This window comes from Clinocottus analis, unplaced genomic scaffold (genome assembly GCF_023055335.1).
Source record: "Clinocottus analis isolate CAN_PGR_092001 unplaced genomic scaffold, fCliAna1.0.p SCAF_9, whole genome shotgun sequence".
NCBI lineage: Eukaryota > Metazoa > Chordata > Actinopteri > Perciformes > Cottidae > Clinocottus > Clinocottus analis.
The window spans coordinates 1835379-1863244 of record NW_027176251.1 but is presented as its reverse complement, the minus strand read 5'-3'; the positions used below and the strand labels follow the sequence as shown (position 1 = coordinate 1863244).

The following is a 27866-nucleotide window of genomic DNA, read 5'->3' as shown; positions in this document are numbered from 1 at the left end:
CGCGTCAACAAAGAACAAAAGACAGGTAAACATGTTTTCTCGGTTCTGGGAGAGGCGGCTCTCAGGGGCCGAACTTCCTGGAAGACTGGTACTCGCTGGGCACTTTGGGCTTGATGCCCTTGCTGTTGTAGTAGTCCACCACCTGGTTGGGCACCTCCGCCAACACACTCTTAGCCAGAGCCGCTGGAGACGCCTGAGGAGGAGACAGGAGGAGAATCACAGCGTGACCGCGGTTCAGGACATAAACATGACAAACATTCCAGGCTGCTCTTTGAAGGATGATTGTGGCGGCTTTCGCATTTTTTATAGACGAATTCATCACGAATCTCCTCCACTTCACATTTTCCCATCATGCATCAGGTTTTTAGGGCTGACTTTCTTCGCACCAGACAGCCATTCGTTCCATTTCATTACCGTGTGTCACAGAGCCGTCACAATCATCTAAGTCGTGAGCGCGAATGCTCAGTTTATAGATGCTTTAGATTTAGCTGCTGAACACTGATTTTGTATTAGTGGAGCTTCTGCGAGCGCGAAGCTGTCAGTCTAACTTTCAGACACTTTTTAGATCTCTCCAGTCAGATTTCTTTCTCTGGATGTTAAACAATTTATCGCCTGGAAAGAGAGTCAGCAACTCCGAGTCTGAGGAGAAGATATTCTCTCAGAGCGAGGCGAAGACATTCTCTCAGAGCGAGGCCGTGTAACCTGTTCAGGAGCAAAGGAGCAAAGGATTATGGGACAGATCGGAGCGGCGTCAGCAGAGATGTGGGTGTTGTACCGACCGCAGAGGAATATGAGCCTCCAGCTCAAGTTCTCGATACGCTGGGTTGATCTAATAATATAAAAGGATTAAAAGAATAATAATTGCATTGTGGCTGTAAGAGGTTGAAACTAGTTTACTCGGCAGTGCTCAGACATAAGGAAGGAGACGTTGGGCTCCTTCCTGGTCAAGTGATCCGGATGCCCCCGTGAGGGTTTCCAACTGGGAGGAACGCCTCAAAGCTGATCTACAACTTAGGTGTTATGGATGCAATCAGGTCACGAAGCAGGACGAGCGACGCAGCGCGGTTTCCCACTAGTGAAGTGCCAAAATACAAGACAGGAAACACAAAGAATCTGCATGTCTGCTATGTCGAAACAGACTCTGAATGTGACGCTAACGTTAGCTGGCTAGCTAACGGTACCAGCGACCAACATGCAGCGTGACCTCGTGGTGATCGGCGCACACGTCTGGGTGTTTGGAAGGAGACTTCTCGTTGTGCTTCAGAGACAAAAAGGTCTGCGTGTCCAACGGTTCTTCACCCCGAAAACAAACGGCCATTGTTCTTTAAAAAAAATTAATCTGTTCACGCAGCACTTTGCTCTTTACTATGCAGAGCGACAGCCATGAAGTATTTAATCGGTCAAACCTATTTCTGCGGGCGAAAAATCAGCTGAAATGTGGATGTTTTTTTCCCCCTCAGCAACAACAGTTCTGCAGCGGCGCACAAGCATTCATGAGAAACCCACAAAAACAGCTTTCAGACATTCACGTCCAAATATTTCAGGCGATAATCTGCACTCGGCTTTTAGTGTGCCGTGACAATAAGACGGAGCACATCGAAAACAATATGAAACAGCAGATAGCTGGAACAGTTCCTGATCCCATTCTTGCTCCCCAGAGGAAACAATATTTGAAGCTCTAATTAGTGTGTGATCTTTTCCTCTAGAAGCAGCCTCAGGACTTTTTCACCACAGAACCAACGTGTTGGTTTTATAATCATTACTGCCTTGGTTTTTGGCCGCAGTTGTTTAATTTAGTAGAAATAACCTGAAATATAATTCGGGACCAATTGGGAAAACAACATAACAATGAGATTAGGCCCTTCAAATATATGCACACGCATAAAAACCATACATGCATAATGTACGACACATTATATGCACGGTGGATTCTACTTTTGGGAGAAATCCGTTCAGCTGCTGTCAAATATGGAATCGTTTTCCAAAAGACAGAAACTCTCTTTCATCACGCAGAGTAAACCCGGGAGGGAAGAATACACCCAGCGTCTGAGAAAAAGATAAATCTGCTCCGTACAGTAGAGTCTGTAACCCTCAGACTTGTTAAAAGACTGGAAATTCATTTGAGAGAAATATATTATTTCCCACTTATGATTGCTTGGCAGATTGCCAAGACGTCTCCCTTCTTAAAATGGAAAAAAGAAACTAATTTCTTCAATAACTTCACACTCCCGTCCTCATCCACTGCCAACCTTCTGCTCTCCTCTTCTTGGCTTGTTGTCATCCACAGCTCCGATATTTAAGTTATATATATATACACACTGTATAATATCATATCAAGAAGACATCTTGTTTCAAGTGAACACCATCTGGTGCCCGTGTTTAAAGGCTTTTAGCTCGATGTGTTGGTAATAATGACTTCCTTACATGGCAAACCACAAGCGCTCTGCAGCGAGTCACAACAGATTCTTAGAAAAACGAGGCAAAGCAAAGGCAAATAGCTGCTCATTTTGAATAAAACACGTTTTGGAGTCGTTACTGTTTGCTAAAACAGAATGAGGGAATGATTATTTCAGTATTCCTGACACTGATGTTGCTGTTATTGACGACAACGCCACACAGTCGCTCAAAGTTCATTTGAATTAAAAGCTAATTTCAGAGATTGTTTTTTCAGTTACGGCTTATTGAAGGTAATCACTTCCCACGGCTCTCGTTTCCAAGTAAAAGCTTTTGCATTCACGACTCGTGCTTTCATTGTTAAGCAGCTGTAGGAAATTAATTACACCGTCAATTAATATTCCCACAGACGATGTACACGGTGTGGAAAACAAGAATCCCTGTATCAGGAATTAATGAACCGTTCTTAAAGGCCATTAAGTTCTGATTACAGACACCTCAATACCCCAATAAAACCATTGTCACTTTCTAAACATTTTATTGCATTTGTATGCCTTTTGCCACCAAAATAAATAATAAAGTGTTCACTCAGTCCTGTGTAAACCTGTGGATTGGACTCATAGCTTGAGACGTTAGTACAAACAATACATTTCGTCTCTCTTTGTGTATTAACCGGCTACTTTCTTGATGTCTTTGTGTCGATTTCATCTTTTCATCTTCTATTTGTGTCTCTGTCCGACGAGCCCACGAGGAACACAGAAAGTTCTAGAAACCGTAAAGGACCGAGGATCGCGCCTTGGGGAACTCCTCCGTAGAAAAGAACTTAAGGAAACTGTAAAGGACCGAGGAATGTTTTCATTTCAGAAGAATCCGACTCACGTGCTTGAAGTTGCGGAAAGGGACGAACTGGACGATGTCCCGGACAACGGGCTCTCCTTTGGGTGATCGCAGGATCCCGTCGTCGCCGTCTAGCATCTGCATGTCGCTAAAGTCGGCGTTTCCGATCCCGACGATGATGACGGACATGGGGAGGTGGGAGGCCTGCACGATGGCCTCCCTCGTATCGGCCATGTCGGTGATGACGCCGTCCGTCAGGATCAGCAGGATGAAGTATTGCTGCAAGACGGAGGATAGGGAAACAAAAAAAACGTGTCACATATAGATGAAATATATTTCATCGAACACAAGTATGAAGTATACATATAGAATACTAGGGACCCGCCGGCTGGCTCACCATGGCCTCTTTGGTGTGGACCTCCTGCGAGGCGGAGTGGGCGACCTTCTGGATGATGGGGGCGATGTTGGTGGGCCCGTACAGCTGCAGCTTGGGGAGGCAGGCCTGGTACGCCTCCACCACTCCCTGGATGCCTGCAGCCAGCAACACACTGCGTCTCAGAGGAACCACAAACATCCAGCCACACGCTGCAGAACGCTGCATCACTTAATGGTTCCACCGCTCCCTCCACACACACACACACACACACACACACACACACACACACACACACACACACACACACACACACACACACCTACACACACGTCATAATTAAGAGTTTCTCTTTGAGCCGATCGATGACCTTCGCAGCTGAGAGGGCGAGAGACATCCAGCTGAACAGTCTCTCTCTCTCATGGCGTATCTTGTTAGCTAGCGGGCTGATTAGCAGCATGCAGTCCGCTGAGTTTAGATGTTTTAATATATTTATTATTGATCCTGAGAGATATTCATGTATTTCAATGTGTCAATAAGAGAAATAAGAGCAGACATCAGAGTGAATAAAATAAGAAGTATTATAGTAAATATATTTCTACTCCAGTTCAATTAACACTTGACAGACCAGCTACAGGTCCTCCCTGCTTCAAGTCTTTATGCTAAGCTAAGTTAGCAGTTCCTCCTGCTTCCAGTCTTTGTGCTAAGCTAGCTTAGCAGACTGGATTCTGAGGCTTACTGATACGCGACTTTAAATAAAATTAATATGTTTAATTATTATAAATACACAATATGTCGTGTTATATTTTCCTACCTCTTCAAATGTTTCTGCTTCACAGTTTAAAAAGAATGTTGATGTCAATAATAATATAATAACTGTAATAACTCCATAGATATGAAAACAGTCTCAGTGGAGCTTTAAATTGATATCTGCCAGAGAGAGAGAGAGAGAGAGAGAAGGAGGGAGAGAGAGAGAGAGAGAGAGAGAGAGAGAGAGAGAGAGAGAGAGAGAGAGAGAGAGAGGAAGAGAGAGGAAGAGAAAGGGGGGTGGGAGGAAGAGGGGGGGGGGACTAAATTAAAGCGCCTACCTGCACACTCCGGATTCTCCTCGTTAAAATTCACTGCAAAGTCGTGGGAGACCTGAAGAAGAGGAGGAGGTGGAGAAGGAGATGGGAGGAGAGCAGAAGAGGAAGAGGAGGAAAGGAAGAGGAGGAAAGATACAGGAAGTCTGTTGGACCTCTTTTACATCATAAAACACAACCTGCAGAGAGAGCTTCAACAACGACATCATTCTCCTCGTCTTCCTCGTCTTCCTCTTCAGGTGTAATCAGCTGACGTACTCCTCCCCCTTTCTGTCTCGTTAGCTCTCCTTCTCAACCACCTGATGCTGCCTTCACAGACGTTGGGAAAGGCGGATGCTTTTATTGTGGCGGTGTCAGCTGGAGGCCCAGCGACGTGTGACGCTCAAAGACCCTCATTCATTAGAACCTCTTCAGAGGACCTCGATGAATCATTTCTAAAGTCTTCTTCTATTTCTGTATTAAAACAGACAACACATATGTATCTGGATGTTATCACATTAGCTAACATTAGCCACCAGACGCTAGCGGTCTGAAGCAGCAAAAGAAACGTTTCACTTCTGAAGTCACATGACCTCACTTTGACCCGCGGCCCCTGAGTGGGGATAATCAGCAGCCGCCGGGTGCTGCACGGCATCATGGGTAGAGAAGAAGTGAAGGAGCAGCACCCCAGGGTGACGAGGAGGAGGCCGGCTGGTAATTACCGGCGCCTTGGCGAGACGCCACCCCCCCTTACCCATTCCCCTGCAGACAGAGAGCATGCTGGGAGAGGCGGCGAGCTGAGCAGCTCAATTACCTTGTAGTCTGGAGGGATCTGAGCGCCGAAGCCGAACGCCGGGAACATTTTGTCACTGCGAGAAGAAAAGAAAAGAAAGGAAAGAAGTCAGGGAGTAAAAATGGAAAACAAGGCTTTGTGATTGGCTGCCAGCGGGCGCTAACGAGCTCCTTCAGAGCGCCGCCGCGTCAACACGGCGAAGGAGGACTTCTGCTCGGATCCCAACAAGAGCCAAGGAGAATTGCATTTCATAGTTTAACCCCCGAAGTCAAAATGATCTACTTCAATCCAACGTTGTTTTCTTTTGTTCTGTTGTTATTGACACGTTTCTTATTTTGGAGAGAAACTTGTCTTCTAAAGGATTTTATTACTGTTGTTCAGACCGTTTGTTTAAAAATGATTTTAAAAAATGAACAGAAATGTTTAAAAGAACTATTTCTTGACAAAAAAACTGCTTATGCATCTGCGACTCCTCTGGTTGTATAGAAGTCTATGCTTCATGTGTTAAAGCTGCATTCTTTCTCTTGAACACCAGGGGGTGACTCCTGTGGTTGTATAGAAGTCACCCCCTGGTCACTCCTCCTCAGTCCAGATATGGTCACTTTCTGTTCACTAGTTGCAAAAAAATAAGATGGCGACGGCCAAAACGCCAAACTAAAGGTTTCAAAATGATGTCACCGTGTCAATCTTACTTCTAAAATCACAATCAGGGTTGATTTGTGTTCATCAAAACAGACACAATGTGTTAAAAGCTGGACGGAGCCCAGCTAGCTGTTGCCCCCTGCTTCCAGTCTTTGTGCTAAGCTAGGCTAATCCCGTCCTGACGACATCTCATTCTCAGAAAACTAGAGGATCAAAAAAGATCTGATTTGAATTCAACTTTAGGCCTGTGCTTCCGTTTCAAACAGAGTTCCTCAAACTCAACACAGCAGGAAGAAAGATCTTCGGGGTTTCTCTTCACAGGGAACAAAGACACTCGTTTCTAAAGATGTGTTATTATAAAACCCTGCGTGGGACAGAAAGTGAAGCCTAAAGGGATTTAAAAAAACTCTCAGCCAGAAGAATAAAAAAAAACTCTCAGCTTCCAAAAAGCAAACAGAAGAAAACAAAGACGTTGGAATGAAGAGCACGAGGCTCTTCTGGACCTGAATAAAACATTCATCTCCACGAGCAGAAGTGAAGGACGTCGTCAGGTCGTTCTGAGCGTACTTTCCCTTTAACGAATAGACGCGCGTGATTGGCCCGATCGGCTCACCTGTCGTAGTCCTGGCAGATCTCCCCCACAGCCACCAGGGCCTTCAGGTACTCGTTGGGCTGGAACGGGTGGATGTAGTGCAGCGAGCAGCTGTTTCGAGGATCTCCGTTGGACGCCGTGAAGTCGATGGCGACCTGGAAGACACAACAGCCAATCAAAGACCGGCGTCGGACATCGGCGAGCCTGAAATGTCCTCAAAGCGCACATTTTTATGACTTTTAATCATATTTCCATGACTTTTCCTTGACTTTTCACAAAATTTCCATGACTTCTATCTTATTTTTAGTTGAAAAAACAATTCGATAAGTAACATTTAAAGAAATAGGAATAAAAACAGGTGAGTAATATCGTGTTTCTGCGTTTGTTTCTCTGATTACATGTATTTTAAAGCACCGTCTTAAAATCTTTAAGCTTTAAAGCTACTACGAGGAACGTTCATGTCGAGCTGGTTCTATCGCCCCCTGTGGACTAAAGAGGTAGTGTTTGTTCTAGTGCCCCCTGTGGACTAAAGAGGTAGTGTTGGTTCTAGTGCCCCCTGTGGACTAAAGAGGTAGTGTTGGTTCTAGTGCCCCTTGTGGACTAAAGAGGTAGTGTTGGTTCTAGTGCCCCTTGTGGACTAAAGAGGTAGTGTTTGTTCTCGTGCCCCCTGTGAACAGAAGAGATAGTGTTGGTTCTAGTGCCCCTTGTGGACTAAAGAGGTAGTGTTGGTTCTAGTGCCCCTTGTGGACTGAAGAGGTCGTGTTGGTTCTAGTGCCCCCTGTGGACAGAAGAGGTCGTGTTGGTTCTAGTGCCCCTTGTGGACTAAAGAGGTAGTGTTGGTTCTAGTGCCCCTTGTGGACTGAAGAGGTCGTGTTGGTTCTAGTGCCCCTTGTGGACTAAAGAGGTAGTGTTGGTTCTAGTGCCCCTTGTGGACTGAAGAGGTCGTGTTGGTTCTAGTGCCCCTTGTGGACTAAAGAGGTAGTGTTGGTTCTAGTGCCCCCTGTGGACTGAAGAGGTCGTGTTGGTTCTAGTGCCCCTTGTGGACTAAAGAGGTAGTGTTGGTTCTAGTGCCCCTTGTGGACAGAAGAGGTCGTGTTGGTTCTAGTGCCCCCTGTGGACAGAAGAGGTCGTGTTGGTTCTAGTGCCCCCTGTGGACAGAAGAGGTCGTGTTGGTTCTAGTGCCCCCTGTGGACAGAAGAGGTAGTGTCTCTGAGCACCAGTGTCCCTTTAGAAAACCTTTCATTCTACTGCAGCAGGTCTGCCACCCTCAGTCCTGGTTCTGGTTCTGTTGGGTTACGTTGAGTAAAAATCACGTCGTTCCCTTCTCAGCTGTTTGAGTTCACGTTTCAAAACTCAGTCAAACTTGTGGAGACAAACTGACAGCCTTCCTGTGTTTAGAAATAGAGACGTTCCGTAAATACATCAACACATCGTTTAGCTCATTCTCCGTCTCTTAATGAGCTCCGGCGGGCTCCAGAGGGAGACGAGCAGAAGCTCAAACAAACCGCAGTGTTCTGCGTTTACTCCGGAGACCACGTGAAACAATAAACTATCATCTGATACGATACTCTGCTGAGAGCAGAGCACAGTTCTGTTTGTGTCTCTACCCGACTGAAGGAAGACGAGCATCCCAGCATGCACTGGGGCTTAATACAATCACGCTGTGTTTAGGAGGTTTGAACGAAGACGAACAACAGCTCGTTTTTATACCCAAGGAGTCAAACCAACAACAATCTTTACAAATAAAAAACACATTTTACCTTTTATTTATTTATTGTCTGTTTTAAAGGATTGCAAAGTTAGATTGCTAGCTCACTAGCATCAAGCTAACTAGCTACCATGCTGAAGCTGCATTCTCTCTCTTGACCAGCAGGGGGCGAGTCCTCTGGTTGTATAGAAGTTCTCTGCCTCAGAGATTAAGAGCTGCGATGTCAGACTGGTTGAACTGGTCGGATCCCAGTAAGACAATGAGGCTGCTGCACAAGTCACCATGGTTACCGTTTCCATGGCAACATCAAAATTTACAACCGAGTGCACGGGTGGCGTCTTTTATTTATTTATTCTTCTTTTCCTTATTCTCTTGAACATGACCTCTGGGAGTGTTTGTATATACTTGTGTGTGTGTGTGTGTGTGTGTGTGTGTGTGTGTGTGTGTGTGTGTGCGTGTGTGTGTGTACATGAGTGTGTGTGTGTGTGTGTGTGTGTGTGTGTGTGTGTGTGTGTGTACGTGAGTGTGTGTGTGTGTGTACATGAGTGTGTGTGTGTCCTCACTGTAAATTGGATCTGACAGCCCCCCATGATGTAATCCAGGAAGGAATGCATCTTGATGATCTGCAGACAAAACATTTCATGTTTTATGAATTTCAATCAGCCATTTCCTTCATTCCCATTTAGACCAGCTGACTGGTATCGTCCAATCAGATTTGTGCGTAACCCGACACTTCTTCTGTTGCTGCTGTGGAGAATTTATTCACTTGGACTTCAGAGAGCTTCTTCAACTTAAAGGGCCACACACACTGAAGCAGCTGCAGGTCACATGGTCACACACACACACACACACACACACACACACACACACACACACACACTCATGTACACACACATTATTTTACATACACAGTATATATGAATCAATCATGATTTCATGGTTTCACTGAGGAACTCAGAATATTATGTTTTTTTTTTACAAAATTTGATAAAAGTAAACTGTTTATTTGAGATATTTTAAATGAGACACGTAGAATAAAAATAGATCTTTTTGAAAATCTGACAATAAAGTTGACTTTCACAGCTTCTGGCTTTGATAAACCGTTGAGTTTGGGCTGTTGTTTAAAAAGAAAACAGGCTTTTCAATCCGTATCAGCGGGTTTTAATGGGTTTTAACTGGTTTTAACTGGTTTGTCCTACTTATTCTGATGGTTTTTAAAGGATGAAGGATCATTAGAGCTCTGAAAGAAGAAGTCCTTCCACCGAATGCTTTGTTTCATATGAACTCCTGTGTTTCCTCTGCTGTCTGTAGTGTCGGCTGCTCATCAGAGCCAGCAGTCTGAGTGACGCTCTGAAGGATGAAGGTCTCTTTCTGACTCGCTGAACGAGGCCGAGAGGATATCTGCTCTCATTCTGTCGTACTGGCTGCTGGGAAGCGTTTCCTCTCCTCCTCGTCCTCGTCCAGCGAGCGCTAATGAGCAGAGATTTGTTTCCTCGTCTTCAAACCGCCGTCACGGCTGTGAAGCGCGTCGAGTGTCACGGAGGCTAAACGCTATCTGGAGGGAGGATTTCCTCACTCAACGCCGACAACGTCACTCTGCTGTCAGTCTGTCAGTCACACAGCTGACGAGAAACAATGGAGATTTACATAAATATGTAAGTGGTGTAAAGTCAACTTAAGAAGGAGGAGAAAGAGGACGAGGAGAAGGAGTAAGAGGAGGAGAATGAGGAGGGAGAGAAGAAGGACGAGGAGGAGAATGAGTTAGAGGAGTACAAGGGAAAGCAGGAAAAAGAGGAGGTGGAGAAAGAGGAGGAAGAAGAGACGGGGCAAAGCAGAAAGAAGAGGCGGAGAAGGAGGAGGACAAAGAAGAGGAGGTAGAGGAAGAGGAAGAGGAGGTGGAGGACGAGATGGAGGAGGAGGAGGAGGAGGAGGAGGAGGCAGATCATGTGACAGGATCCACAGAGAGCGGAGCGTCGTCTGCATAGCGGTGAACTTCATGGTGTTTAGACTGTGGAACTAGTTCAGTTTTTGGATTTCCTTTGTGAATTTTTTTTCTGAGCTGTAAGAACTGTTGGTTTGTTGTGTGTTTTTCACTCTGTTCATTTACTGTTTTTTTTTCTTCATAAAATTGGCAGCCGACTGAAGTTCGAGACGATGAATATTAAATAATATTAGTCATATTCGCTCACATTGTTCTCTACTTTCTGCAGTTGACCTTTTGGGTTTTGACTCATTAACACGACAGTTTGGTTATTAACACAATCCCCCGCAAAGTCTCAAAGGTCAGATTTACCAGCGGCACATGAACACACCGCGAGGGACACACATGAAAAGGCTTCAGCTGTCGGTCACCTTGCACTGGTTCAGGATGACGATGCCAGAGTTCTTGTAGTTCTTCTTCTTGACGCTGTATTTGGGGTTCAAGCACGGCCACTGCACCTGAAAACATAAAGAATGTTTTACTATATTAAACGTATTTATATATTAAACTAAAATTAAGAATAATGCAAAACATACATGACGTGTCATCATTAACTATCGTGCCCTCTTTTTTCTTAACCTATTTTGCAGTTTCAATCCAAATTGAAGTGGTTTCTTTCTTTCTTTCTGAACGAAACAATCCTCCAGCGTTGTGTTGTCTTGTCATGAAGAAGACACACAGGAAATGTTCAATTTACAAAAAATGCATTTTGTGGTTTAACTGCGTCTGTAGAATGAGTCAAAATCTAACAGGAAACTCAGGAAACAACCGACTGACCACAAGACTCTGCAGACTGTTTGCTCCATGAAGTCCATCACGCGTTGAACCGTACGCCGAAGAGCTCAGACTTCTTTTCACAAACTCTTCTCAAAATCACACGTTTCCACCTATCAGTCGCTTTGATATCCAGCAATGCCTCGTGGGTAACGCCGGAAGACGGTTTTAGTCAACAAAAGAATTTGGTTACAGTTAGAAAGATGTTTAACCCTAGAACACTGACGTCTTTAACCCTAGAACAATGACGTCTTCAACCCTAGAACACTGACGTCTTCAACCCTAGAACACTAATGTCTTTAACCCTCAAACACTAATGTCTTTAACCCTAGAACACTAATGTCTTTAACCCTAGAACAATGACGTCTTCAACCCTAGACAACTAATTAATGTCTTTAACCCTAGAACAATGACGTCTTCAACCCTAGAACAATGACGTCTTCAACCCTCGAACACTAATGTCTTTAACCCTAAAACACTAATTAATGTCTTTAACCCTAGAACACTAATTAATGTCTTTAACCCTAGAACACTAAAGTCTTTAACCCTAGAACAATGACGTCTTTAACCCTAGACAACTAATTAATGTCTTTAACCCTAGAACAATGACGTCTTTGACCCTAAAACAATGACGTCTTCAACCCTAGAACACTAATGTCTTTAACCCGAGAACAATGACGTCTTTGACCCTAGAACATGTCTACAATTTACAAGAAAATTACACCTTTATTTCCGTTGCTATGTAGCTCACAATGTTGGTCTTGCATAACAGTCACTCGGTTTACAGCATTGTTTGCTCTAAATGCAAAAAGCACTTCATTCAACGTGCCGGCGGTTCAATGCCAGCATTGTTTGTGCATGTCTGGCTGCTGTGACCTGGATGCTAATCCTAAACCAGAGCAGCACGCCTTTCATGCTGGAGACAAACCGCTGAAGCAGATATGACGAAACATACCAGACACACCGGCGTGGAATATGAATATGATGAGATGTTACTGGTAACAGCTGACGGGTGAATGTTTGCAGACACCAAGAGAGCAAATCAACTCCCACCAGCTGCTGCTTCCAGGCAGGTGTGTGTGTGTGTTTTCATTTTGTGTAGCAGCAGGTTTGTGTTGAGTTTTTTATTTATTTTGTCACTAGCAGACAGACAACAAACAGGTGTTTGACATCGACGCTTGTGACAGGAAACAGACGTCTCGGGCGATTTCAAAATAAAAGCATCGAGCAGCAGATCTCTGATCGGTTCGTCTGCTGCAGGTGAAGATGATAGAAGACGATCAAAGAAACGCTGTGACTGAGCTCTCCCCCTCAACAATAACTTGGTTTGGGTCGTCCTCATGTTGGCTTTTGACCGTCTCATAAAAAACACAACAGAAATCTCTGAACACGGAGCCTCAGCTTCACGTGGACGAGCTCCTCGCTGTGCCTCGTCTCGGCTCACAGGAGCGCCGCATGAAACCTGGAAACCAGCTTTTAATTCCCCTGGAGACGGAGAGCAGCACACTGGGGATTCCTGGGATGATGGCTGGAATCTGAACATGAGATTTGTTGAGAAAAAGAAAAACAGATCGTTCACAGCCTCTGTGGCCGGTTTTTCTGCGCTCTCGTCTCACGGAGGGTTTTGGACTTCTTGAGAAGCCGAGCGGATCAATCGTCTCGTCCTGAACTCAGGTGACAGGGAGATATCAGATGCGTTCATCGCCGGCTCCGCGTGTGAATGTTCTCAAGTGAAGGAGGACAGGTTGCCGAAGGATCATTAACAGTGGAAACATCGACGTTCTCGTCACCGATAATGAGACAGCTGAGAGGCAGACTCGTCGTTAGTGTGTTTTCAGCCGTGTGTTGTCGTCTGCTGGCAGTTTGCAGAGAGAGACACACAACACGCCGTTAGCGCAGCGCTTTAATTAGCGCCTGCCGCATGCTTGTCCAGCAGCCCTCCGTCTCCGCGACGGTGTCTTCATTAGCCGCCTCCGTCTCCGCCGTCGCGGATAATTACGCCGTCTGTCGAGATAAACTGTCCGGGGCCCCGGAGGTGCGCTTTAAAGGGCGGTCACGCTGCTAATTGACGCTTTTCATGGAATCCCGGAGCCGCGGGACCCGACGGAGATCAGGGCCTTTCTTCTCTAACACCTGCCGCTGAATGCGGGTCTGCAGACGTTTTAGCCACGCGGCTAAACGGAAGCTAACGCCGGTCAAAAGGTCACTGCGGAGGAACTGTCTTCTCTTTATCAACCAGTGAACAGGAAGTGACCATTTCTCCTGTCAATCACCTTGTAGCCCCGCCCTACAGCTTTGAATCTCATCTCATTGTTTCTCATCTCATTGCATCTCATCTCATTGTATTTAATCTCATTGTTTCTCATATCATTTGATCTGATCTTATTGTATCTAATCTCATCTAATCTAATCTCGTCTCACCTCATCTCACCTCAACTCAATGAGACAGTTGAGAGGTTGTTGACTGGACACATGAATGAAAGGTTAAAGTCGCTGTCTCCTACCTGCCGTCCATCGATGGCTCCTCTCATCTCTTTGAACGAGGCCTCGAACTCTCCGATGTAGTCGTGCTTCCCGTTAGAGTCCCAGTCCCAAACGGTGCACTGGGTGGACAAAAAAACGGGGACACCTCAGCTGAATTATGAACTGATGAGAAGCAAAAACCTGTGACACATTTGACCCATCAGAGGAGAGAAGTTTGTTTCCTGGTCTGATCCTTCCTCACACTCTGGTTCATGCATTCATCGTTCTGGCTCATGAGCCCATTAGTTTTGTTTCTAATTCAATGTTTGTTGTTGCTGACGAAGGTCACGAGTCTGTTTATTAAAATAAATTATGTTTCTGTTCATTGATCTTCTCTGTTTGGAGGAAAATTAATGAGATTTTACAGGCGACTGAAAGTCTAATTTGTTTCTATTTTTCGGCCGAAGAGATAACATCATCGTCTGCTCCGGTCTGATGGTGGGAGGACGACTCAGATGTTATGTTTCATCTCAGTAACAGATGTCATGTTTCATCTCAGTAACAGATGTTATGTTTCATCTCAGTAACAGATGTCATGTTTCATCTCAGTAACAGATGTTATGTTTCATCTCAGTAACAGATGTTATGTTTCATCTCAGTAACAGATGTCATGTTTCATCTCAGTAACAGATGTTATGTTTCATTTCTGGTAACAGATGCATCATTGGTGAAAGAAAGAAGAAGTTTAGATTCAAACAGGAACAGCTTCCTGTCTCTGTGTCAAGAGTTTCACAATAAAAGCTTCCCAAGAGCAGCTGGAGTTTTCTTTATCAAAGCTCTTCTTCAGACTTCACGATGTAAACTGAAGAATTTTACATGAAGACTGAAACATCATTCAGATGAAGCGTGGGCAATAAGAGTTGCATGTTGGGAAGTCAATGAAGTGGAAATAACCCAACATGCAACTCTCAGGAACCAAGTAGAATTCCATCTATAATATCGTCGAAAAATATGATGAAAACGTTTGTGTTTTTTCTGACAGAATCTTTCCAACATGAATAATACAATGTGTTCATCTGATCTGTGTCATGTGAACTATTAAACATTAAAATAACACAAAACCACAACCGAGCCGCTTGAGTAAAGGTCTGGCTGGACCCCCCGTCCTCCCAGTGGAACCAGTGAGTGGCACTGGGACCAGGAAGTGAATAAATGAGACGGACGCTGAACCCTTGATGGTTTGACAGTTCATGAAAAATAGATCGGAGGAGCTGAAGAAGAACGCTGACGGTCACAGAGCGAGAGGATCACCAGCTCATGAATTTACAGAGCGGACCCACACACACACATTTACACTCTCACATTATCACACACACTCTAACACTCTCCCTCTCTCTCTCTCTCTCTCTCTCTCTTTCTCTCTCTCTCTCTCTCTCTCTCTCTCATTCACACTCATGCTCCAGTTCTCATTTCAGTGTGGCGGTTTTATACTTTTATATGTTAATGCAGGAGTTTCAGCGAGCAAGTGTTCCATTAACTGTGTGTGTGTGTGTGTGTGTGTGTGTGTGTGTGTGTGTGTGTGTGTGTGTGTGTGTGTGTGTGTGTGTGTGTGTGTGTGTCATAAATTGTAATATGTAAATACCTCTCCTCTATATGCCCATATATTATAGAACGCTGTGTGGACCGGTTGACGTGTGACATAATCTTTGTCCCACTGGGCTGTGACGAGATTCATTCATGACATTCACAAGATTTCACGTTCTTGAGATGTCTCGTTCCTGAAAGGTCTTGTTCTTGAGATGTCTCGTTCCTGAAAGGTCTTGTTCTTAAGATGTCTCGTTCCTGAAAGGTCTTGTTCTTAAGATGTCTCGTTCCTGAAAGGTCTTGTTCTTAAGATGTCTCGTTCCTGAAAGGTCTTGTTCTTAAGATGTCTCGTTCCTGAAAGGTCTCGTTCTTAAGATGTCTCGTTCCTGAAAGGTCTCGTTCTTGAGATGTCTCGATCTTGAGATGTCTTGTTCCTAAGATGTCTCATTCTTAAGATGTCTCGTTCTTGAGATGTCTCGATCTTGAGATGTCTCGTTCTTGAGATGTCTCATTCTTAAGATGTCTCGTTCTTGAGATATCTCGTTCTTGAGATGTCTTGTTCCTAAGATGTCTCATTCTTAAGATGTCTCGTTCTTGAGATGTCTCGTTCTTGAGATGTCTCATTCTTAAGATGTCTCGTTCTTGAGATATCTCGTTCTTGAGCTGTCTTGTTCCTAAGATGTCTCGTTCTTGAGATGTCTAGATTACCAGATGAAGAACACTTCTGGTAAATAAGACTTCTAGTGAAGGAGACTTTTCTTCTGGTGAAGGAGGCTTCTTATGAAAAAGACGTCTGATTAAGGAAACGCCTAGTGAAGGAGACTTCTAGTGAAGCAGACATCTGGTAAAGAAGACTCCTGGTGAAGAAGACTTCCAGTGAAGAAGACTCCTGGTGAAGAAGACTTCCAGTGAAGAAGACTCCTGGTAAAGAAGACTTCCAGTGAAGAAGACTTCTGGTGAAGAAGACTTCCAGTGAAGAAGACTTCTGGTGAAGAAGACTTCCTGTGAAGAAGACTTCCAGTGAAGAAGAGTTCCAGTGAAGAAGACCTCTGGTGAAGAAGACTTCTGGTGAAGAAGAGGTGATGGTGGGATTCATCCTACCTCTCCAGGTAAAACGTGGGATAAAAGAGAGAAGAAGAAAGAGGAGGAAGAGGAGGAGGAAGAGGAGGTGTTGTAAACGTTTTCTCTCTCTTGTTAGGGTCAACAGGAATGAACTGGGCGAGCGAGCCAATTAGAGAGAGAGAGTTGTTCTATGAATAAATTAATGTGAGTGATGTCACAACTGAGTCTCATTAAACTGACAACGCTGGAGAGGAAGCTGGAAAACCTCCTCTTCCTCTTCCCTTTTATCTCCTCTTCTTCCTCCTCCTCTTCCTCCTCCTTTTCCTCCTCCTCTTCCTCCTCTTCCTCATCTTCCTCCTCCTCAGAGACTTTTAATGAGCTGTCAGAATCATAACTTTATTCTTTCGGCTCGGAGGGAAATCATTTGGAGTAAATTATGAGCTTGGGTAGTTTCCTCTGAAAACCTGAAGACGCTGACATCTCCTGTTCAGGTTTATATATTTATGTATTTATTTATTTATAATTATATATTTATATTCATAAGTGGCAGAGCTCTGAAGATAAGGTGGGCATCGCCGGCTGCTTTTAGAAGCGTTTTGGAAGTCGCCATCTTGTTTTCCTGGTCGCCAGTCAGAAGGTCCACAGAGACGGATCCTTAACCAGCAGCTTCATCATCATTAACCTACTTCCTGTCGCATGCTTCATCATCATTAATCTACTTCCTGTTGCGTGTCACCTGGCTCTTCTCGTTCCTCTTTCCTCTCCGTGAGGTAAAGACGTTAAGTCGTTCCATCGGACCGACAGCAGAGAGCCGAGAGGCCGAGCAACGAGCAGGAACACCGACTAACACGACTGAAACACTGCACCTGAACGCCTCACAGGCCTCATCAGCTGCTTGCTGTGTGTGTGTGTGTGTGTGTGTGTGTGTGTGTGTGTGTACCTGCAGCTTGCGCTCGTGGTCTCCGCTGCAGAGCGAGTTGAGAGAGACTTTGAAGGTTTTCCACACCGGGTTCAGGTTGTTCATCACCGTCTGAGAAACAGACGGAGAGATCGTTAAGAAACGACTTCTACCACGTTCACAAACTACCAGCGTCTTTCAGAGAAGTTCACCGTGCGTGTGTGTGTGTCTTTGTTGTGTATATGTGTGTGTATCTGTTGTGTGTGTGTGTGTCTCTGTTGTGTGCAAACAGCAGAACAAGAAGCTTCTGTCTCCGATAGAAGAGAGAACAACACTCTGAAACGCTCACCAAGGATTTCACAACCGACAAGACATGAAACCATAAAACTATTCAGAGCCACACAGCAAATATTAAGCACTTAACTGTGTGTGTGTGTGTGTGTGTGTGTGTGTGTACCTCAGTCCTGTAGACCAGCTGCATTGTGGCGTCGTCGTTCACTCTGTAGATCTCCAGGAACGGGTCGGATTTAGTAAAGAAGTCCTGCCGAAACAAAATATATATAATCTCTTATATATAATATATATTTTATATATATATATATATATATATATATATATATATATATATATATATATATATATATATATATAATATTATATATATATATTATATAATATATAATAATATATATATATATAATATATAATTATTATATATAATATATAATTATATATATTATTATATATAATATATAATTATATATATTATTATATATAATATATAATTATATATATAATATATAATATATATAATAATATAATATATATATATATGTATATATATATATATATATATATATATATATATATATATATATATATATATATATTTAACTGGTTAACAGTGTTTGATGGAGCTCACTTAGCCAGTCAGGAATAACACGTTACATAAAGCAGGATTAAAGACATAATTATATTTCACTCTGTTTAACTCATGTTTGTGATGAATATAATAATTAGTTGGATTTATTTATTTTCACAGGACTATGTTTTGAACATGATGTGTCGAAAAACTGTTGCAAAACATATCATGTGGACTCGATCCTTCCGCCTGGTGATGAACGGCTCATCCCGTCTTCATGTGACAGCTGCTGCTTGACCACGAGCATGCTGGGACTTTTGTTATAATCACCCAGTTCTTAAACACGGAGTTGAAAAAGAGACACAATAAATACAAAAAGACAAAAATAAAGTACAAAAAACACAGAATACAAAGAGGTACGAAACAACTACAAAGATACAAAACGACTACAAAGATGCACAAAACGACTACAAAGAGACACGTCGACTACAAGAATACACTTTACTACAAAGAGATACATAACGACTACAAAGGGACACAACAACTCCAAAGAGACACGTCGACTACAAGGAGACACAACAACTACAGAGAGATACAAACGACTACAAAGAGACACTTAAAAACTACAAAGAGATACAAAAAAACTACAAACTGACACATAACAACTACAAAGAGACACTTAAAAACTACAAAGAGATACAAAAAAAACTACAAACTGACACATAACAACTATAAAGAGACACAAACGACTACAAAGAGACACAACAATTACAAAGAGACGCAAACGACTACAAAGACAAACAAACGACTGTTCTTGAGCTGGTGAGGTCGTTTCTCTCATTTTTCCACTTTGAGTTTCCAAACTGTTTGTTGCTCGTTGACTAAAATCTTGAACCCAGAAGTAGAAACACACACACACACACACACACACACACACACACCTTGTCGTCCAGCTTCCTGGCGCTGAACGACAGTTCGATGTAGTCGTCGTTCCCCGTCAGCTCCTCTGCTGAGATCTACAGAACGAGGACATTGAGAAATGTATTTATTTTTAGTGAGAAAAGAAAACTAAGAGCCAATGAAACGTAATGACACAGTAAGAAGGAAGAGAAGAGTGAAGGAGAGAGAAGGAGGGAAGGAGAGAGGAGAGGAAGAGAAGGAGTGAAGGAGAGAGAAGGAGGGAAGGAGAGAGGAAAAGAAGAGAAGGAGTAAAGGAGAGAGAAGGAATGAAGGAGAGAGGAGAGGAAGAGGAGTGAATGAGAGAGAAGAAGGGAAGGAAAGAAGAGAAGGAATGTATAAAAGAACACTAAGGAGAGAGGAAAGAAGAAAAGGGAACAAAATAGGGACGAAAGATGGCCGAAAGGACAAATGTCACAATGACTATTTTCTTTTGTTGTGTCTAGTCTGGTCCACTCGGTGATAAAGAAGAGGTGATGAAGAAGAGGAGTGAAGAAGAGGAGTCATGAAGAAGAGGAGTGCTCACCGTGATGATGGCTTTCCCCACAGAGCCTCCAGGTCTCAGCAGAGCTTTGCACAGTTTCCTCTGAGAGATGATCTGAAGACACGAGACACACTTTAATACTCTAATATTCATAATTACGAAATACTTAGTTATGTAACTAAGTATTTAACCTTCTGTATTAAACATAATTAAGTATTTCATCATCTTCATTAAACATAACTAAGTATTTCATCAACTTTATTGAACATAACCAGCGTTGGAGTCGTAACCTGCAATGTGCTCGGGCGCTATGAAACAAAAGAAGCTCCCGTGGCCTCTTGAGCAGAATCCTCCGTCAGCCATCTGGCCGGTGGAGGAGCTGGCAGAGACGAAGACGAGGAGACGAGGAGGAAGAGGAAGAGGAGACGTTTCCTGACTCTCCAGAACCTGATTGTTTCATGGCAGACGGCACCAGAAGCTGCACTCCAGTTTGTCAGGAAACAGCAGACGGAGGAAAAGACTCCGGATGGTTTCTGTTTCCTCGGCTTTCATCTTTTTATTATTTATTTTTTTATTGTTTTTTACGAGGCTGAAGCTGAAGCCGTGAGCCGATGTCCTCGATGAGTCCGCCGCTGAAAATAGTCCCAAGGTTTGTTTGATGAAAACTTCAACTGGGAATGTTTACTTAAAGGGCCAGTGCGTGGTGTTTATGTTTATTTAAAGGGCCAGTGCATGGTGTTTATGTTTACTTAAAGTGCCAGTGCGTGGTGTTTATGTTTATTTAAAGGGCCAGTGCATGGTGTTTATGTTTAAAGGGCCAGTGAATGGTGTTTATGTTTAAAGGGCCAGTGAATGGTGTTTATGTTTAAAAGGCCAGTACGTGGTGTTTATGTTTATTTATAGGGCCAGTGCATGGTGTTTATGTTTACTTAAAGGGCCAGTGCATGGTGTTTATGTTTACTTAAAGGGCCAGTGCGTGGTGTTTATGTTTAGATAATATTAAACACAACACTAAGAAGAACAGGCATGTCCAGGAGGATTAATCCAGCTCAGTGTTGAGTGAAAACATGAAACTCGATGAGGTAATAAAACATATTTAAAATTAAAGCTTCTCTACAACAATACGTCGTCCTTGAGCTGAAGAAGAAGAACGCGTGAACGCTGAAGGAGTTTCTTAATTAGTTTTCATATTCCCTCTCGGAAAACGATCATGTAAATTTGAACCAATTATTTTGTATTTTTGACAAAAAAACCCCCACTAATTTAAGAAACTCACACAAAGAAGCCTGAATGTGTTCTGTCACCTAGTTTCACCCAACAATATCATAATAAGAATGTATTAATAATCAAATATAATAATAATATAAAGTATAATAATAACAATATAATAGTAACAAAACAATAATAGGTGACTCACCTGTCCCAGCGTGACCTCCACTGAGCCCAGGAAGTCGGCCTCCTTCAGGCCGTTGTGGCCGCTGTTGATGTCGTAGAGCTCCAGGCGCAGACGCTGCACCTCTTCAAAATAAAAGTCCAACGTGAAGACCTTGGAGTAGGTGGGGTTTACACAGCTGCGCATCACCTCCGTCCGGTCCACCTGCAGGAGAGGAGGAGGAAATAATATGACTCCTCTGGTTGTTTAGAAGTCAATGCTTCATGTGTTAACGCTGCATTCTCTCTCCTGACCACCAGGGGGCGACTTCTCTGGTTGTATAGAAGTCTACGCTTCTTGTGTTAAAGTCTTCCTCAGTCCATATATGGTCATTTCCTGTCAAATTAACAGTTTGTGGTCAGAACCCAACAAGAACTAAAATAATCCAGTTTTCAGGTCAGAAAATGAAGACAAGTCTAAATCTGTTCTGCTTGCAGTTGGACGTCTGTGTGTCTTATGTCCTTGTGTCCTGTGTTCTTGTGTCCTGTGTCCTAATGGACAGATGGCGTTCAGCGGGAGCTCCTTCAGCGCTCCATTAAGCTGTTTTAATTGGCTGGTTACATCCCGCTGACCCGACTGGACGTCTTCTTCAGTGTTCCTACTTCCTGTTGCTTGTGTTTTAGTGTGAAGAAGGAGAAGGAGGAGAAGAAGAAGAAGAAGAAGAAGAAGAAGAAGAAGAAGAAGAAGAAGAAGAAGAAGAAGAAGAAGAAGCAGCAGCAGCTGCATCTCTAAATATACTTTTGAGAAACATTAAGTGGGGCAACAGAAACCAGGTCTGACCATCACACACACACACACACACACACACACACACACACACACACACACAAACACACAAACACACACACTTGCTCCAGAAGAAGAGACGGGTGAGTTTTTAAGGAATATTTTTGCTGCTTTTTGATCTCAAACATAACTCATATCCGTTGTTATTTTTAATCTTTACTAAAATTAAAATGTTTGCAGCTTCAAAATAGAAAATGATGATTCATGTGTTGTTTATTGTTTTTATTTGAATGTATTTATTGGTTGTTACATTTTTTTTTGTATAATTTTATTATGATTTTTTTTTTAAATCAGACTTGGTAAAGTGTATTTATTAACCATCGAGTGAAACGTGACGGCCGCCGCCTGGAAGTGACGTCGAGGCTACGGGTTTATGTAATTACATAAACTTAACGGTAAGTTAAAAAGTTTCTGAGTGGATAGAACTCTTCCCACAATGCTTTGCTGTATTCAGCAATTTAAATGAAGTTAATCAACGTGGTTCAGGAGATCCTTTAGCTAACGTCACTTGACTTATTCTTCTCTTTCCTTGTTCGATAATGTGCGCTGCAGGTTAAGGTTAAGAAGTATATATATATATATGTACATATTAAGAAGTATATATGTACATATTAAGAAGTATATGTGTGTACCAGCGACATACCTCCATCCACTGCCCGTGGGACTTCATCTTCAGCACGAAGCAGGGGTCGGGTTTGGACAGCGCGTCCCGGTCCGAGATGCCTTTGCAGGTGATCCTCAGCTCCACTTTGGAGAGGCAGGGGCTGCTGAACAGACCCAGGGAGCCGGCCGCCGACTCGTAGATGTCACTCATGGTTGGAGGCGGGACAGGAAGTCTGTGAGCACGGGACGGACAAAAAACAAGCATCGGTTCACTGTTCAAGAACGCCGCGTTTTTTAAGCGCCTGAGCACCGCGAGCGCATCGTGACCACCAGAGGGCCCCGAGAGGGAGGGGAGGAGGACACAGCGGCCTCCAGTGGACAGAAGAGGAACTGGTGACGGCCTCTAGTGGACAGAAGAGGAACTGGTGACGGCCTCTAGTGGACAGAAGAGGAACTGGTGACAGCCTCTAGTGGACAGAAGAGGAACTGCTGACGGCCTCGAGTGGACGAAAGAGGAACTGCTGACGGCCTCTAGTGGACAGAAGAGGAACTGGTGATGGCCTCTAGTGGACGGAAGAGGAACTGGTGAAGGCCTCTAGTGGACGAAAGAGGAACTGCTGACGGCCTCTAGTGGACAGAAGAGGAACTGCTGACGGCCTCTAGTGGACAGAAGAGGAACTGCTGACGGCCTCTAGTGGACGAAAGAGGAACTGCTGACGGCCTCTAGTGGAGGGAAGAGGAACTGCCGCAGATCAGGATCAAGCCGGGCGACGCCTTAAAGAGCTCTTCATATCGCAACGTATTTATAATTAAAACTGTTTTAAACGGGACGGACGTGAATGCAGAGTAGACTTTTAATAAATTAAAGCAACAAGAGAAACTACTCTCGTCCTGTCGGTTATGATTCAACATGAATGTCTTATTTTATTTAGTTTGTCTTCTTGAACACGGAAACCTTCATGAAGGTACATTTACTCTACGAGAAGTACTTTTTATTTCAATTTCATATTTGTATGTGTGGTTCTCCTGCAACGGATTTGCTCGACAGCTTTAGTTACGATCCAGATATTTTATTCATTTCATTTTATCGATTTTTTTTTTGTTGTGTTTGAAGATGTCTTTAGGTTTTAATTTAAATGTGATGATATTTGCACATTTGGGGTGTTTTTCATATAATCCATATTCAGTCCTCTGGAAGCTGCAGCAGCACGGAGGTCTGAGTCCGCTCAGCTGCAGATTAAAGAGCTGCTTGTGAGCGTCACATCACAGCTGCAGCGCGCCGACGGGTTAATAATTAATGTCTCTGAACAATAACCAGCGTCAGGAGCTCTGGAGGATCAGCACAACGATGCTCTTTGTTTTTATTACATTGTTTATTTACATACATTTTTAAAAACATAATTTTCTAATGTTCTTTTTTATAAATTTTCTTTACATTGTGAATGAACTGTTTAGTTTATTTAAAAAGATTTTAAAAAATCTGTTTTTGAACATTAGAAAAACCTTGAATGTAATAAATATGTTGGTTTAGTTTTTACCCATAATGCTCAGCAACGAGCTGTGAGATGAGAGCTCGATGTAACTGTGACTGTCACTGATTCATCACACAGTGACAAGGACAGATGGTTCATCGTATTATTGGTTTGTTTGGACCTATTTTTATTTGAATTGCTACAACACAACAATTTCCCTCCAATCAAAACCAAACATCACGGGAACAACATGTGAAATAAAAACAAAACCTTCGACTGAACCTAACCTAGTATTCACTATCTTCTACTGAACCTAAACTAGTATTTACCATCTTCTACTAAACCTAACCTAGTATTTACTATCTTCTCTTGAACCTAACCTAGTATTTACTATCTTCTATTAAACCTAACCTAGTATTCACTATCTTCTACTGAACCTAAACTAGTATTTACCATCTTCTACTAAACCTAACCTAGTATTTACTATCTTCTACTGAACCTAAACTAGTATTTACTATCTTCTACTGAACTTAAACTAGTATTTACTATCTTCTATTAAACCTAACCTAGTATTTGTCATCTTCTACTGAACCTAACCTAAAATGATTTATCTACTATTGAACCTAACCTGGTATTTACTGTCTTCTATTTAACTGAACTAGTATTCATCATCTTCTCCATTTTTGTAGGAAAACGCTAGAAAACTATGTGTGTAAATATGATCTGGACATGCTGGAGTTTTCTGCATTGTGCTCGAAATATGTTTCTGGCATATTAACCCAACTGGTCGTCTGAGTCTTAGAGTGTATTTACATAAACACGCTCTGCTCTCTGGGAGACGTGTTAGGGTCACTGGGAAACCCTCCAACCAGTCCAACCAGTCCCTGTAGCAGGAACAGCGTCTGTTGCTTTATTTATGAGGCGACACAGATCTGAACACAGAACAACACATCAGTTTGCCTTCTTTCATCCAATCATCAGTCAACCGTCAGCCGTCAGTCTTTTTCACGTCTGTCATTTTCTAATTTAATTTTTTTTAAATTTTTTTTTTACAGTGAAGGAGGTTCGAGAGACAATAAACTCTGGAAATTTATAGAATATCTCTAAAGGTGTATTTAAATGATTTTGATTTATTTAATTGTAGGTTAAAAAAAACATTTCACAAAACTATATATATATATAATATATATATATACATATATATATATATATAATATATATATAATATGTATATATATATATATATATATATATATATATATATATATATATATATATATATATATATATATATATATATACATATAATATTATAGTTTTAAACAAATTAAAATTGGATGCAAATGTTGAGTAAAAATAATAATCAGTAACAAAACACAGAGTAATTATTCTGTAAAGAAATAAATAACACAAGTTTGACACGTAAAATTAAAGTGAAGAAAGGAACCAGAAGTCTCCCGGTCACAGATGTGAGCTTCATGTTCTCTGATCTTCAGCTCAACTTTACAACATTTCATGTTTAGTTTGAACTTTTACAATGTTTTTCTGTTGTGTCATTATTAATACACACCGTGTCAACATACTGTGACGCAGCAACTACACACCGTGACACGGTAACTACACACTGTGACTACACGACTACACACCGTGACACCATGCACATTGATTACACACCGATAACTACACACCATGCACATTGACTAGACACTGTTACAACAAATCATGACATGGTGACTACACACCGTGACATGTAACTACACTCCGTGACATGGTGACTACACACCGTGACATGTAACTACACACCGTGACATGGTGACTACACACCGTGACATGGTGACTACACACCGTGACATGTAACTACACACCGTGACATGGTGACTACACACCGTGACATGTAACTACACACCGTGACATGGTGACTACACACCGTGACATGGTGACTACACACCGTGACATGTAACTACACACCGTGACATGTAACTACACACCGTGATTACACACCATGACATGGTGACTACACACCATGACATGGTGACTACACACCGTGACATGGTGACTACACACCGTGACATGTAACTACACGCCGTGACATGTAACTACACGCCGTGACATGTAACTACACACGCCGTGACATGTAACTACACGCCGTGACATGTAACTACACGCCGTGACATGTAACTACACGCCGTGACATGTAACTACACGCCGTGACATGTAACTACACACCGTGACATGTAACTACACACCGTGATTACACACCATGACACAGTGACTACACACTCTGTCAACACACCGTGACACGGTAACTACACGCCTTGACACGATGTTAACACACTGTGACATCATGAGAGAAAATATTACCTATATATATATTTATATATATATATGAATATGTATATATATATATATATATATATATATATATATATATATATATATATATATATATATTATATGACATATAAAAATTATACATATATATATTATATAATATATGTATAGTATCGTATATTATGTTTTATTTTATTAGTCATGTATTACATATACATAACATTAATCATATTTTTATCAGACCATGAAAACAAAATAAAAGATCAATAAAGAAAGTCAGTGAGACTTCGACAGGAAATATCATTAAATAATCCTCACTGATCCCTGAAGCAATAATCATTGATTTATGAATTATTAGTGATGGACCGTTTCCGTGATGACATCAGTCACCAGAAGCTGAATGAATAAATAAAATAATAATTCAGCACATGGAGCCTTCAATCCACTCAGGAACAGAAACCATCCACAACGCCACAAAGTAAACAGGCTTCTCATTTTAGACTATCACTATATTATTTAATATCTTAATTAAATTATATTTGAAACACCAATCAGACAATAACACTGTCATATATATATATATATATATATATATATATATATATATATATATATATATATATATATATATATATATACAGAGATCATATTAATCACAGGCCAGCGGTGAGGAGCGTTGAAGGAATTATTAAAAAAATAAAGATCAATATTATCTTTGTGGGAAGCTGACAGAAAGACGTTGAAATCCTGATGAAATATATGAAATAATAACGTTCATTGAAAAATATGTTTAATTTATTTCTTCAAAAATAACGTTTATTTAAAATAATAATGTTTATTTAAAATAACGTTTATGTTTTACCTTCTCAGAAGTGCATGAAGAAGAAGAAGGAGAAGAAGAATAAGAAGAAGAACTAGAAGCTCCGGAGACAGAAAAGCATGAGAAAGTTTCCAGTTTCAGCTCAAACAGACTGAAGTGAGATCAGCTCCGCGCTGACGGGCACACGGCTTCTTCATCCTCATCTTCATCCTCCTCCTCTTCCTCCTCCTCCTCCTCTGGCTGCTGGAGAGCCTGTGCAGCGTCCAGACGCCTCGCACGGCTTTATAGCAGGGGAAGCCTCTCACACCGGAGAGGGGAGAGGGGAAGGGGGGTGTGGGGAAAGCGGGGAGCGAGGGGGGGCAGCAGCAGCGGCAGCGGGCTGCAGCGCCCCCTGCAGGCCGAACACAGGAAGCTCAGTTCAGACAGGAAAGCACCGATATGTTCCGTGTAAGTAGAAAATCATAAAAAGTTAATTTTTTTCTAAGATTTTACTTAATTAAAAAGCATTTTTGAATATTGTGTATTTATATCACAAAGGGTCCAGTCTTTTTTTATAATGATAAAAATAAATAATAATGATAAACATTTTTGTTGAGCTTTCAGATTAAATACAAAGATTAAAATTAAAAGCAGACGATTAAGTAACACCATACATTCATTAAAATATATTTATTATTATTATTATTCATACTTTTTTTTAGCCCTCGTTTTTATTTCTTTAATATTATTTGACCAGACTGTAAAAAATAAACACGATTGAAGAACTTTTGCCACTTTTTGTTCTTAAACACTTTATTCAATTATTATTTTTGAAATTGAAGATTTGTTTCTTGGATGTTTTAAAAAAATGTTTTTTTTTCAAGAATCTCAAATAAATAAAATGAAAACAAATCAAAGTGTTAAAATAATAATCTCACACGCTGGGTACCGGAAAGAAGAAAACAAACCTTTTAATTT

The 27866-nt window shown here is 42.0% G+C and overlaps 1 protein-coding gene across 1 annotated transcript; it reads right to left on the bottom strand.

Moving 5' to 3' along the window:
* Positions 1-30: 30 nt before the first annotated feature.
* cpne4a (copine IVa) lies at positions 31-27143 on the bottom strand. Its single transcript, XM_068569356.1, has 16 exons — positions 26952-27143; positions 22327-22519; positions 20883-21062; positions 19508-19579; positions 18966-19040; positions 17620-17703; positions 17205-17294; positions 13660-13758; positions 10753-10839; positions 8964-9023; positions 6714-6847; positions 5480-5534; positions 4693-4744; positions 3629-3762; positions 3274-3510; positions 31-193 (listed from the first exon to the last, which is right to left on the bottom strand). Exons 2-16 carry the CDS (start codon positions 22495-22497, stop codon positions 62-64), a joined length of 1662 nt encoding a protein of 553 aa, XP_068425457.1. The 5' UTR covers positions 22498-22519; positions 26952-27143; the 3' UTR covers positions 31-61.
* Between the last annotated feature and the right edge of the window lie 723 nt (positions 27144-27866).